The sequence below is a fragment of the Diabrotica virgifera genome, chromosome 1 (assembly GCF_917563875.1).
Source record: "Diabrotica virgifera virgifera chromosome 1, PGI_DIABVI_V3a".
In the NCBI taxonomy this organism is placed as follows: Eukaryota; Metazoa; Arthropoda; class Insecta; order Coleoptera; family Chrysomelidae; genus Diabrotica; species Diabrotica virgifera.
The window spans coordinates 180,673,644-180,688,181 of NC_065443.1; the positions used below are offsets into that span (position 1 = coordinate 180,673,644).

Consider the following 14,538-nt stretch of genomic DNA (forward strand, 5'->3'; position numbering starts at 1 on the left):
GCGTATAAGATTCTATCAATTATCTTACTAAAGAGACTCACTCCGTATTCGGAAGATATTCTAGGCGACTACCAATGCGGCTTTCGAAGTGGAAGGTCAACAATAGATCAAATATTTACCATCCGACAAATATTAGAAAAAAACTGGGAATTCAACCGAGATGTACACCAAATCTTCGTAGATTTCCAGCAAGCATATGACTCGATAAAAAGAAGCAGACTATGGCTAGCAATGCTAGAAATGGGAATACCAAGAAAATTAGTGCAGCTCACTCAAATGTGCGTGGCAGACTCATATGCACAGGTAAAGATAGGAAACAGAACATCGATGCCATTTAGTATACCATCAGGGCTTAGACAAGGAGACCCTTTATCACCATTGCTATTCAATTTGGCTTTAGAATACGCAATAAGTAAAATATCGTCTGAACTAACAGGGGGATTCGCAAATCGAGGATCAAAACTATTGTTGGCCTTTGCCGATGATCTAGATGCAGTCGCTCATTCTACAAGAGACGTAAGAGAGGTGTTTTCACAGCTCGAGGAGGAAACAGGTAACCTGGGCCTTCGAATAAATGAAGAGAAGACGAAATATATGCTGGTGACCAAAAATCCAAGATCAAGAGTTAGGCAGAACGTAACTATTAATGACCACAACTTTGAAGTAGTAAAAGAGTTTAAATATCTGGGAGCAGTAATCACAGAGGACAATCACATAGAAAAAGAGGTCTCAGCAAGAATAGCTGCGGGAAATAGAGCATTATACTCCCTATCATCATTATTAAGATCTAAGCTGCTGAAACAATCTAAATTAAGACTGTACATGTCAATTATTCGCCCAGTTGTTACATATGGGAGTGAAACATGGACTCTACATCAGCGAGAAATAAATAAATTGCTGATATTTGAAAGGAAAGTGCTCAGAATGATATTTGGTCCTCAAAGAGATGAACTGACAGGAGAGTGGAGAAGGCGCCGCAATGCTGAATTGGTGACTCTATATGGTACTGAAAACATCGTCAGACATATAAAAGCTAATCGGATAAGATGGGCAGGTCATGTAGTAAGATCAGAGGAAGACAGAGTGCTAAAGACAGTGTTCTTCGAGAGACCAGACGGTAGAAGATCAGTGGGCCGTCCCAGAAAAAGATGGAAGGATGATGTTGAAACCGATCTATCTAGGATTGGGGTACAACAATGGCAAATCGAAGCGCAAGATCGCAGACGATGGAGGGCCATAGTGGATGCGGCGAAGACTCACCCCGAGTTGTAAAGCCAGTCAAGAAGAAGAAGGATTCTGCATCTGAGACTCTTCAATTTGTTATGCTCATTATGATTTATACCAACATGAGCTTTTACCCAAACAAAATTCGTAGTTTTATTTTTATTTTTAAGGTTGACAAGCTTTTTCTTAATTTGGTAAATGAAAGGATTAGAATAATAATTGAGTAACTTTGAATTTTTGAGAGATAATAAAACTGACAATGAATCGGATATTATTAAAACTGAATTATTGTTTAAACTATCGAAATATATCAAGGATTCAAGAATTGCAATTGCTTCAGCACTAAAAATTGAGCAATTGGAAGGTAATTTGAACATTTTTTCTGTCGACTTAGATGGAATGTAGAACGCACATCCGGTCCCTTCCGATGTTTTGGATGCATCTGTATAGATTACAGTTACTTTGGGCCATTTGTCGATAAAGCAATTCAAGATGCATGAATCTAATAATGAACTATTATAATATGTCGGTATATGTATGTCCGGTTCTTAAAAAATGCGAAATAGTCGTTAGTATCAAGGTTGTTAATATTGTTTATATACTTATTGTTACATATGGCTCTAAAGGCTGTACACAGGGTTGGTGTATTTTTATGAGTCCAGTAACTGTTTGTTAGATCATCTGTGTTTAGTGAGCTTATGCTAGAATATAAGGAATTATTGATACATGAAATTTTCACAACAAATTTTTCACTCAGATAATCTCTTCTAAAATTCAAGGGAGGTTCTAAAGCTTCAACATGCAATGGAGCTATTGGAGTAGACTTCATTGCTCCCATACAGGTACGTAGATCAGTACGTTGAAATACATTAATTTTATTTAAAATTTGTTTACTTGCCGATCCATAAAGTATACATCCATAGTCCAGAATAGATCTGATGTAAGATTTGCAAAAAAGCAAAGTTGTTTCTACATCAGCTTCCCACCAAGTTTTAGAAATGGATTTTAAAAAATTAAGACCTTTATTGCTTTTATCAAGCATATACTCGATGTGTAATTTCCATGTTAGCTTTTGATCTAGAAACATGCCTAGATACTTTATTGACTTGCAGAAATTTAAAGCTTGGCTATTTAATAAAATAGTATTTGTGTTACCAAGATCATTTTTATGGTTTCTAACGTATAGGCGTCTATCAGTGTAGAAATTAAGAACGGTTTGTGTCAGTTTTATGGGTATTCGAAACTTATTGATCATTTTGTCTTTTAATCGAGGTAAACACACACTGTCATAAGCGCCTTCTATATCTAGTGATAAAGGAGGCAAATAATTATTTCTAGGATAATTACTCTGTATGTCCGCTACAAGTGTAGCTATAGCATCTAAAGCTCCACATCCTCGTCTGTATCCAAATTGATTGTTTGGTAGTAACTTTTTAGTATGGACCCACCATTCTAGTCTGTTTTTTAACATCCGTTCCAAAGTTTTAAATACACACGAAAAAAGAAAAATGGGTCGATAAGATTCAGCTGAATTTGGATCTTTTGTAGGCTTTAGAATCGGAATAACAATTATGTCTTTAAAGATATTTACGTCAGAACTGTCTTGAACTATACGATTAAAAAGGTCCAATAGAAAATGTTTTGCTACTTCTGGAAGAGTTAGAAGCATGGAGTATTTGATATGATCGCATCCTGGACTATTATCTTTACGATTATTTATATCGAAAAATAGTTCATTGTAAGTGAAAGGTTTTAAGCGAAAATGATTTTTGTCAGCTGGGGTTGATGCTATGTAGCTGGAAAGTATTATGTAGCTGTGAATTATTTGAGGGTTCGCAGTTGGGGGTGCAACTTTAATAAGAAAGGCATCCATCCATTTCTGATCTAAAGAGTTTATGTTTGATACCGGTTTTCTGTAAAGTTTTTTAGCTTGATTCCAAAGATTTTTAGCTGATGTATTTTTATTGAGCGAAGAAACCCATTCAATCCAATGCTTTTTGGCTATACTATTTAATATTTTTTTTGATTCTAGCTGAGATCTTCTGATATTGAACATAATTTTCAAAATTACTTTTTTTTTGTAATTTATTAAAGCCAATTTTCGTTGTTTGATAATATTGTCACAATCAATATTCCACCAAGGAGGTGGGTGCCGTTTACATTTATAGGGTTTATACTGGCGTATAGCTGCTCCTGCAGCCGTATTTACATTATTTATGAAGAAGGAGTCAATTATATTATCTGAGTGAAAATTGTTTGTATGGTGTAAATTCTGAATAGTCGAGGTATATAACGCCCAATTGGCTTTTTAATATTCCATTTATTTTTAGGAGATATTTCATTTTCATTTTATTGCAAAAAGAAGTTCTATAGATATGACATAGTGATTTGATCCTAGAGTGTCAGGAATGACATTCCAAGATGTCTTCTTAACTAATTCAGGTGAACAAAAAGTTACATCGACAGCCGAATCTTGTTGATCAGGACGTCTCAAAATTGTAGGTTCGCCATTATTTAAAGCGGTTAAATTTAAATCATCTGCGACATTTATAAGTTGTGACCCTATAGTATCATTATTATGACAACCCCATATAGAGTGGGGTGCATTAAAGTCACCACCTATAATTAAAGGACCCTCAAATTGTTCAAAACTTTTAGTCCAATCGTCATATATTGTTTGTATTTTTGGAGGTTTATAAATAGATAAAAAATTTAACAATAAAGTTCCATATTTAACTTGGATAGCACACACTAAAATATTTTCATTGTAATTTATATTGATCTTATGTTCAACAAAACGAAGGTATTTGGGTACCAAAATTGCCACACCAACGTAGCCTTCGTTTCTGTCATTGCGAACTATATTGTAACCACTAAAACTATATTGTTGATTTCTTTTGAACCAAGTTTCACTTATAAGAGCAATGTCAATATTTTTATCATAAAGAAATTGTACCAGACTATTTTTGTTAGCTATAGCAGAACGTGCATTCCATTGCATTATATTTAAATGACGTGTTTTGGTTTTTCAAAGTATCCTCCAATACCTGTTCTATACTACACTGGGGTGCAAAATTAACCGGACACCTTAAAAATGGGTCATTTTTGATGTCTCGAATTTCCTAAACCTGTTGTCCGATTTAAGTGAATTTTTAATGTTATAGCCTTATCCTTTATTAATATCGCTGTAATAATATTGTGGCTAAGCAGGTAAATTTTCAATGCATACCGGGTGTACCAATGAAACTGTGTTTTTTTCCTAAACTTCGCATCGACTTGTAGCATTTATAAAATACTCAAATTAAAACCCAACCATAGCCTTACGTTTTCTCAACATTCTGTTTTTTGATTCATTCGCTTGAGTAGGACCATAAAAAAGTTAGGAAATCTAACAACTAGCCATGTTCTTTATCAATACAGGGTGTTTCTAAATAAGTGCCACAAATTTTAAGGGGTAATTCTACATAAAAAATAATGACAGTTTGCTTTATAAACCTATGTCCGCAAATGCTTCATTTCTGAGATAGAGGGTGTTGAAATTTTTCTTACAAACTGACGATCTATTTATTGCTTAAAAACCAGTAGAGATATGCGAATGAAATTTGGTGGGTGTTAAGACGTAGTTATTGTACATTTTTTGACATACAAGTAAGAATTTAATATTCACCTTTGGCGCGCATACGGGTAATATAAGCCCTCATATTACCCGTATGCGCGCCAATGGTAAATATTAAATTCTTCATTGTATGTCAAAAAATGTGCAATAACTACTTCTTAAAACTCACCAAATTTCATTTGCATACCTCAACCAGATTCAAAGCAATAAATAAATCGTCAGTTTGTAAGAAAACTTTCAACACCCCCTATCTCGAAAACGAAGCATTTGCAGACATATCGTTGATAAAGCAAACTGTCATTATTTTTCCATGCAGAATTATCCCTTAAGGTTTGCCAATTCTTATTTAAAAACACGCTGTATTGATGAAAGACATGGCTAGTTGTTAAAGTTCCTAACTTTTTTATTATCCAACATAAGCGAATGAATAAAAAAACAAAATGTTGAGAAAACATGAGGCTATAGTTGGATTTTAATTTCAGTATTTTATAAATGCTAAAATATTCCACAGGGTGATGCGAACTTTGAGAAAAAAACACAGTTTGGTTGATACACCCGGTATATAATGAAAATTTAACTGTTTAGCAACAATACTATTACAGCGATATTGCTAAAGAATAAGGCTATAATATATTAAAAAAATCATTTAAATCGGACAACAGGTTTAGGAAATTCGAGACATCAAAAATGACCCATTTTTAAGGTGTCCGGTTAATTTTGCATCTCAGTGTACTTGTAATTAATTTAATATCAATAAGTTGTGTATTGTTAAAAGAATTTTATTTAAAAAGTCCACGATAAAAATGGATAAATTGCTAGCTATACTACTTTTCTTGGTTTCCAAACAATAGTAGTTTGGTTTATTTGAATTTATCGGCAAAGGTTGTGAAGGTCCAAAGGAGAATGGAAATAATGGTTCGTGGATAGGTGACTGGATAGTGGGAGAGTATGATTTTCTCTTCTTTTCATTGGAGGACTAAAGCTTACAGGATTGGGTTGGGAAAGGAAGTTATTTTGATTGCAATTGGTATTTTTAGGGATTTGATTAGGTTGTGATAATGACATACGATGGTTGTTGGGAAGAACTGGAAAATGTTGGTCAATTTAGCGGTGGAAATGAGTTGTGACTTACTAGACTGGATAAGGAGTTTTCAGAAATTTCTTTAGCTTCTTTAAAAGAGGTTTTGTACTGTATCGTTATATTTTTAATTTTTTTTTATTATCGTAAGAGGGACACTTTTTTGAGATAGAAACATGATCTTTGCTTTTACAGTGTATACAAAATATTAAATTTTTATCACAATTATGTTTATCGTCTTTAATTTCGCCACAATTGATACACTTTCTTCTGTTTAGATACATGCCGATATCTTAAACACTTGTAACATTGACTTACTCTTCCTACAAATTGTTCAACCGGAAAAAAGACTCGATTAAAAGCTACTCGATCTGGTAAAATATTCCCCTCAAAAGTAACAACAATAGTTTTTTGGTACAAATTCAAACGTATTGTCTCCTTTTTGGACTTTTCTATTTAATCTGTAGATATTAGTGACGCGTGAGTGTGATTCTATATTTTCCATAAGATAGTTGATATAACTAGTATCAACGTCTCTTACCAACCCCTTAATTTCAGGTAAGTGATTTGAAATAAATGCTTTGAAATTTTCTTACTTTAGGGGGATGTTTTACTAAATTATTTGCTTCTAATAGTGATTTTAATAAAACGTTATTAAAATAAAATGTTATTAAGTTTAAATTTTTTAAAAAGGATATGAGCAACTTTCATTGCATGCAATTTTCCTACATTGTTATTTTCGGTACTTTCTATCTATACGCTCTGAGCTTCGCTGGTGGCGCTCCTAGCGGATTACTAATTCAACTTTCACCGGTAATTTTTAAATTTATTATTTAATTGTTATCGCTTAATATTTACAACGCAAAAAAGTAATTAAATTGTAATCGATTTTTTTAAGATTTTGCTAATCATTTTGACGTTCTATTGATAAAATATGAATTTCTTACTTCGGATTCTTTCACAGTTATCGTGTAGATGGCGCTAAGATTATTAGAATAATTTATAATTACATATTACGGAACAGTAAAAAAACTTAAATTCAGTATTTAAAACGTAAGTATAATTTAAGGTAAAAATATATACCACAGCTTTGACCAACTAATATTTTATATAATTAATGTTTTTAATTTTAATTTTAAATTAATCACTTTGACATTTATGTCAAATTTCCTGTAAAGGTTTACAGACTTGTCACTACTGGCGCTCGCGAATTTGTAAATATCCCCTCTATGTACGAGCTCACAGAGTATACCCAAATATTTTGTACATTGTATTTTTCTGAAAGAATATTGAAAGTTTTCGGTTCCAACTGATTTGTTTTCTGGAGGTTACTCTCACTTGGATAATTATTAGTAACATTTGAAATTAAATCACTGTTATCCATATCTGCATCTGTTGTCACAAAAGATGTCGCTTGTGTATTTTTGTCCCCCATCGGGGACCGATATTTATTAGTTGTCAGAATACACTTGTCTTCTTAATTGACTTTTCACTAAAATTTTAAAGTTTACCTATACAAATAGGTATACAAATTTGTTCACTGACCAAAACTGTTACTTTTTCAACTCGAATGAAAGTTTAAACCATACTTTTTGAGCTAAAAATGTAAATTTTTACTGTATCAACAGTATTAGTATGATACAATTGATCCAGAAGATGGCATAACCCAGACATCCAGTGAAAGTTATCCTCCAACACCAAATTGTTCTATATGGTCCACATAATGTTCAGAAAAAAGTCGCACCATTTTGAGCGTCTGGTTTGGAGGGGAGAGGGGGGGGGGGAATCAGAAATTCGTAGTTTTTTAGGTTTTCCGTCAATATTTCTAAAACTATGCAGTTTAGCATGAACAACCCTCTATACAAAAATGTTATACATTAAATTTGAAATAAAAAAGATGCATAATCCTTCTAAAATGAACGGTTTCAAAGTTACGGAGGTAGTATAGTATAATTGGTCCAAAAAAAAACCGCAATCTCAGTTAGATACAAGAGAACGGATCTATTTTAACTTTGACACGAGCAAATATAATATGCAGACTTAGTGTGCTTTGTGTTACATTATTCTTCATATTAGATTAAGTATTCAATGTTAGAAAATCTAATAAATCATGTCAACTACTACAACTTTACGTGTCATTTATTAGAACACTTAACACATCAATACCCTGGAAGAACATCGTTATCACCATGATTTGAAAATTCTGTATAGTTTGTTAAATGGCACAGCAAATAGTAATTATTTATTGTGTAAGGTTGGTTTTAAAGTTCCTTTGTACAGTACTCGAAATGCAGTTTAAAACACTTTTCATGTACCATTTCATCGATGCAATTATGGCCTCAATGAACCTATAACTAGAATGTTATGTCTAGCAAATCAAAATATTGAGAGGCTTAATTTTAGTTTCACACCTAACCAATTTATACGCGACTTGCAACAAATTAATATTGCCTTTTAATTGTTTTGTTTTGTCCACCCTTACCAGTCTGTTTCTAATTTGTTCTGTATGTAATTTATTTCTTTTAACTAAACTTACATGTATCGAAATCAGCCCACTTAAAAATTTGGTGATTTTTGATGTCTCATATTTCCTAAACCTGTTGGCCGATTTAAGTGATTTTTTAAACAAGTTATAGCCTAATTCTTTAGCAATACCACTGTAAGAATATTGTTGCTAAACAGGTAAATTTTCATTGTATACCGGGTGTACCAATCAAACTGTGTTTTTTTCTCAAAGTTTGCATCACCCTGTGGAATATTCTAGCATTTAAAAAATACTGAAATTAAAACCCAACTGTAGACTCAGGTTTTCTTAACATTCTGTTTTTTGATTAAGAGGATCGGAACGTATTTTCGGCTGCAATGCTATTCAAATGGGGATTCATTTTTTTCAAATCCTGAGAAAACTAATAAGTATTTTGGAAAAATTTAAACGCAGAATGAAAGATTACGTTATAAGCGAGGGCCGAAAGTCCCTGAGAACTTCTACAATGTTTATTTTAATAAGTTACAGGGGTGAAAAAACTAAGAGAAAATTTAGTGTGATTTTTAAATTAAAATATCTCATTCAAAATAAACTTTTTATTTATTCTAAGGGACTTTCGGCCCTCGGTAATAATTTAGTCTTTCATTCTGCGTTTAAATTTTTCAAAAATATTTATTGGTTTTTTCAGGATTTGAAAAAAATGAACACAATGCTGTGGTAATATTTTCCAAATCTGTCTTTGTCTTACAACGCACTCAACCGAATATAATAATATTGTCAGTCAGACACTGACAATCAGTGACAATTTTAAATATTTGACATTGCATCGGGAATATTTTGAGAAATTGATTAAATATTATTGATATATAGTGTATTTGATAAATAATTGATTTAAGACGTGAACTTAATAAAAAGTTATTTATTGTGTATTATTTGTGAAAGATCCAAGCAGAGAATACATCAGATATATCCTGTGATCCAAGTATTTTGTTGTTAGAGATGTTCAAAATTGTAAGCGTTCCAAAATAACAACATATTATTAAAAAATCACTTTAACACTTTTCCTCTTTTCTCGATTGATTATTAGTTTTTGTTGTACAAATAAATTATTACAATCACTGAAAACATAGTTAGTGAAAAAATTATTACATTTATTAACTGAATTAATAATTGGCAATTATAAAAATAACAGTTATCCAAGAACATTCAAAAGCCATCTCTTTAAATTAATTATGACATTTTCAAGTAGAATGACATTCTAGTAATGTTTACATATCCACACCAGTGTGAATTTTACTACACGTAATTTGCCGTGTAAAGACAGAAAAAGTAGGGATACACGTAAAATATTTGCGAATTATGTACCCATAGCCTTAATTTGTTTATGTTGCATAATAAAAAAAGTTAGGTACTTTAACAACTAGACATGTTCTTCATCAATACACGGTGTTTCTAAAATGCATGAATTTCTCAATCCTGCATGAAAAAATAATGACAGTTGGCTTTATAAATGAATGTCCGCAAATGTGTCCTTTCTGAGATACGGGCTGAATTTTTGCTTACAAACTGACGATCTATTTATTGCTTTAAAACCAGTTGAGATATGCAAATGAAATTTGGTGGGTTTTAAGAGATAGTTATTGCGGATTTTTTGACATAAAATTAAGAATTATATATTCACCATTAGCGTGCATACGGGTAATATGACCGGTCATATTACACATATGCACGCTAATGGTGAATATTAAATTCTTAATTGTATGTCAAAAAATGTGCAATAACTACGTCTTAAAACCCACCAAATTTTATTGGCATATCTTAACCGGTTTTAAAGCAATAAAATAAATCATCAGTTTGTAAGAAAAAATTCAACATCCCGTATCTCGGAAACGAAACATTTGCGGACATACATTTATAAAGCCAACTGTCATTAATTTTTCATGCAGAATTACCCCCTAAAGTTTGTCGCACTTATTTAGAAACACAGTGTATTGATGAAGAACATGTCTAGTTGTTAAAGTATCTAACTTTTTTATTATCCAACATAAACGAATGAATCAAAAAACAGAATTTTAAGAAAACCTGAGTCTATGGTTGGATTTTAATTTCAGTATTTTATAAATGCTAAAATATTCCACAGGGTGATGCAAACTTTGAGAAAAAAACACAGTTTGATTGGTACACCCGGTATACAATGAAAATTTACCTGTTTAGCAATAATATTATTACAGTGGTGTTGATAAAGAATAGGGCTATAACATGTTCAAAAAATCACTTAAATCGGCCAACAGGTTTAGGAAATACAAGACATAAAAATGACCAAATTTTTAAGTGGGCCGATTTCTATGCACATAAATTTATTATATTTTATGTGTTAATATATTATATGACTTATATTTAGTATCTACTAAATTGTTCCAAAATTTGTAAAAAATTGTAACTGTATTGGGCTTGTCCCGTGGAAATAAAAAAACAAAAACACTTGTTGTCAACTATTCAACCCCATTCACTTATTTTCGAAACACTTAATAAAAAAAAATTCCATTATAACTAGTGATATCTGTGAGTTCTAGAAGAAAGTATTTTGTCTGAAGAATGTCTTTGTAAAAATTTAACAAACATTTTGGAATTTTCTTTAATTTATATGTATTTTAAGTTGTGTGATTTATTAATGGGCCAATTATTACTCCGACATTTACCTTATGTTTACACCTGAGACTGCAAAGTACCTAATAATTATAATTATTAAGGTACCAAGGGTATTATAAGGATAATAACGCTTGAGGTATATACGTTGAGTGTTATTATCTATAATACCCATGGTGCCTTCAACATTTAATGTCCGACTAAATTCCTCTTTAAATGCAAAAAATTTGAATGAATTTTGAGTAAATTAGTTCTCAAATAAGTACATTTAGCAGCAATAGTCGTAACGTAATAGGGAACTTGCATAAATTTTTAAATTCGAAAAAAATGTTATAAATCACAACAGAACATAATTTAAAACATGTATCAAAGATAAAAAATTTTTGTAGGTCTTTCGTTTGGCCCCCAAAGGTGATTAAAATTCAAATTAAAACAGGTGACCTAAAACGCGTCGTGACGTCATTCGTTTGTACATTTACATTTTTCCAACAAAGTAAACAGAATTTTAAATTAGACGTTATAAATGTCAGTAGAAAATACATTTATTTGACGTTACAAGTTTTTTGATCGTTTGAACTATTCATAGAAAACTGTACTTTTACAAAATGGTTTTATTTTCCGTAGTAAACCTTCTTTCCTTCAATAACTATATCAAACTCCAATGTCAACAAACTGGTATATATTATTACAATGACATACGATAAATGTTAATAGAATATAAATATTTTTCCTTTATTTCGCGACGAGGTATACCAAAATAGGTGGACGCCAATAAACTAAAGAAGAAGAATATACCTAATTATAACCATAAACGGAACCATATAGTTAAACTGAGTGACGTCACGGGCCGTTTGACCTATTTTAAGATACCGAAGACTTTAAATTTGTACTTCTTAAGTTATTATGAGTTTTTGAAGCGTGAAATTTTGGAAATCTCATTTTTATACAAAACTGAACATTATTATGTAATAAAAAAAATGTGCAAGTTCCCTATTGTGGTAACCATAGTTTTACTTAGGTTTTTATTTGTCAACTTGACAGTATTTAACTGGTTATTTAAATTTAATGCCCAAGGGTGTTATTTTTCAAAATAACGCTCTAGGGCATTATATCACATTTAACTGACTTCGAAATCATGTCATTTTTTTATCAAATAAGATATTAGTTGGACAGTTATATAGTTATTAAGGTATGGTCGAAGCGAAGATCGGTGGGATATGTTTATAAAATTTATAAATGTATTAATTTTATTGTTTGTTTGTTTGTAAAACTAATGACATGTCCTATACATTGTATGTCTTAAAGGATGAATAAATATTATTATTATTATTATTATAATATGTGCATTTTATCAATAAAATTCGATATTTTTAAGATATTCCAGAAGCCACTGCAGATAAAATGTTTTAATAACCTATTAATCATTCAGAATTACTCGACGGATATTAGTACAGTTAAAATAATTAAGACGATAACCGGACAATAATGATTTAATGAGTGAAATTTAGTTTTTTTTTTTACTTTAATGACAACAAAAAGCAAGCCCATTAGCAGAACCCAATTTAAAATTATTTTGCACATCATATTTAAACATTATTTGGTTGAAAAATCTCATTTTTGTTGGCAAAAAAATATATTAATTTGTTTGGACTAAATTACAGTTGTGCTTATCTTAAAAAGGATATGTTACTCTCTGAGGGTACAATACCAAGGGTATTATAAGGATAATAACGCTTGAGGTCAATGGTGTATAGACCGAGGGCCTTCAGCCCGAGATATATACGTTGACTGAAAGCATTATTATTATAATACAGATAGTGCAAACAATCCTGACCACAGCGCAGTAGACGAAATTTGGTTTAGTCCCCACTTCCATGCAAAATGCACTGTATCTACAATAGAACCTTTCTGTCTTTCCGTGAATTTTGATATTTTGACTCCGCCTTCGTGCAACTCCATGGTCAGGAGTGTTTGCACTATCTCTACCTGTGGTGTCTTCAACGTTTTAATGTCTGACTAAATTATTCTTTATATGCAAAAATATTTGAATGAATTTCGAATTAATTAGTTTTCAAATACGTATATTTACCAGAAATAGTCGTAACGTAATTGTGGTAACCATAGTTTTACCTTAGAGTTTTATTTGTCAACTTGACAGTATTTAACTCGTTATTTAAATTTAATAGGCCCTAGGGCGTTATTTTTCAATAAAACGCCCGTGGGCGTTATATTGTACTTAATAGACTTCAAAATAATGTCATTATTTGTTAAATAATAGACCAGTCGGACATTAAACAGTATTTGTAATACCCTGGGAAAGAAAAACATCAGAAAGTAAAATTGTCCTTCAATTGTGACATACATTTTGTAATTGATTGATGTTCAATGGATGTTATAGCTGAATTATGAAATTTAACTTAAAATGTACCTTTTCTTTTTGATAGCTCAACTTCTATAAATTTCATCATTTCTTCATCCTCATCTCGTTTATTAGTTTCCACAGAAAACTGAGTTCCTATTCCAGTATCATAGGCGTCATCTACTTTCCAATTGCCACTATTTAAGGCCTGCAAGTTTACCAAACCACCAATGTTTTTATTAAAAGAATCTTTGATTTCTGTGTCCGTTAGTACTTTTGTTCCTAGCGCTAAACCAACTAAACTAACACCATTAGGTCTTTCTCTAAGTTTCTGAACTTCTTTCATTTCTTGTAGTTTTGCAATTACTTCAGTCTCATTTTCATCACTGTCTTCCTCTTTAAGACGTTTTCTAAATTGTTTGCGAATTTTAGATTTGAATATTATTTTTTCTTTAGAATTGGACATATTATTATCCTCGGACATTTTGGATTTTGGACAAAGGACAACTTACAGTTTAGGGCAACCAAATAAAACTCAATAACATAACAGTGTTGCCACAGGTCTTGAACAAAATTTCGGGAGACTGCTCCTATTTTTTCGGTAGAAATCGTCAAATTTCGGTAGATTTCATTTTTGATTCTTTTGCTATCACATTGCAAAAAAATGATACTATTTAGGTACGAGTATTCAAAAATAAACTACATTCATCATCATAATGACCAATAATCACTATTCATCATAAAAATCATTCAAAGTTCAAAATCGGTATACCTTAAAAAAATGTATTTTCTCGGCTTTCTAGGTATTATAGAGCAATTTTCTTCATTTTTTTAATCTAAAGTAATTCGAGTAGAGCCGTCTAACTAACGCAATACTAAATATCAAGGATGTTTTAGTTTTGTTGAAAGGAATTAATTTATTTATAATAAAATAAAACTGCATATTTTTTCCTGTTGTAGACTTTTAAAAAAAAACTTACCACACGTGTACCTATTAACGTTCAAAATACAAATTCTTATTTGAAAGCTGTATAATGGTTTAAACAAGTTAAAAATTTTTGTTATAATAAATAATAGTTACAAGTTATTAACATTTATAAATTACTGCAAAAATAAGGGTTTTTTGCAAT

General features: G+C 31.3%; 1 protein-coding gene across 1 annotated transcript in view; it reads right to left on the minus strand.

Moving 5' to 3' along the window:
* The window catches only part of LOC126878934 (telomere length and silencing protein 1 homolog), a 151,266-nt gene extending 137,304 nt beyond the window's left edge, over positions 1-13,962 (minus strand). The window contains exon 1 of the mRNA XM_050641818.1: positions 13,478-13,962. Coding sequence (XP_050497775.1) covers positions 13,478-13,892 — 415 coding nt within the window. The 5' untranslated portion in view covers positions 13,893-13,962. The remainder of the gene's footprint in view (positions 1-13,477) is intronic.
* Between the last annotated feature and the right edge of the window lie 576 nt (positions 13,963-14,538).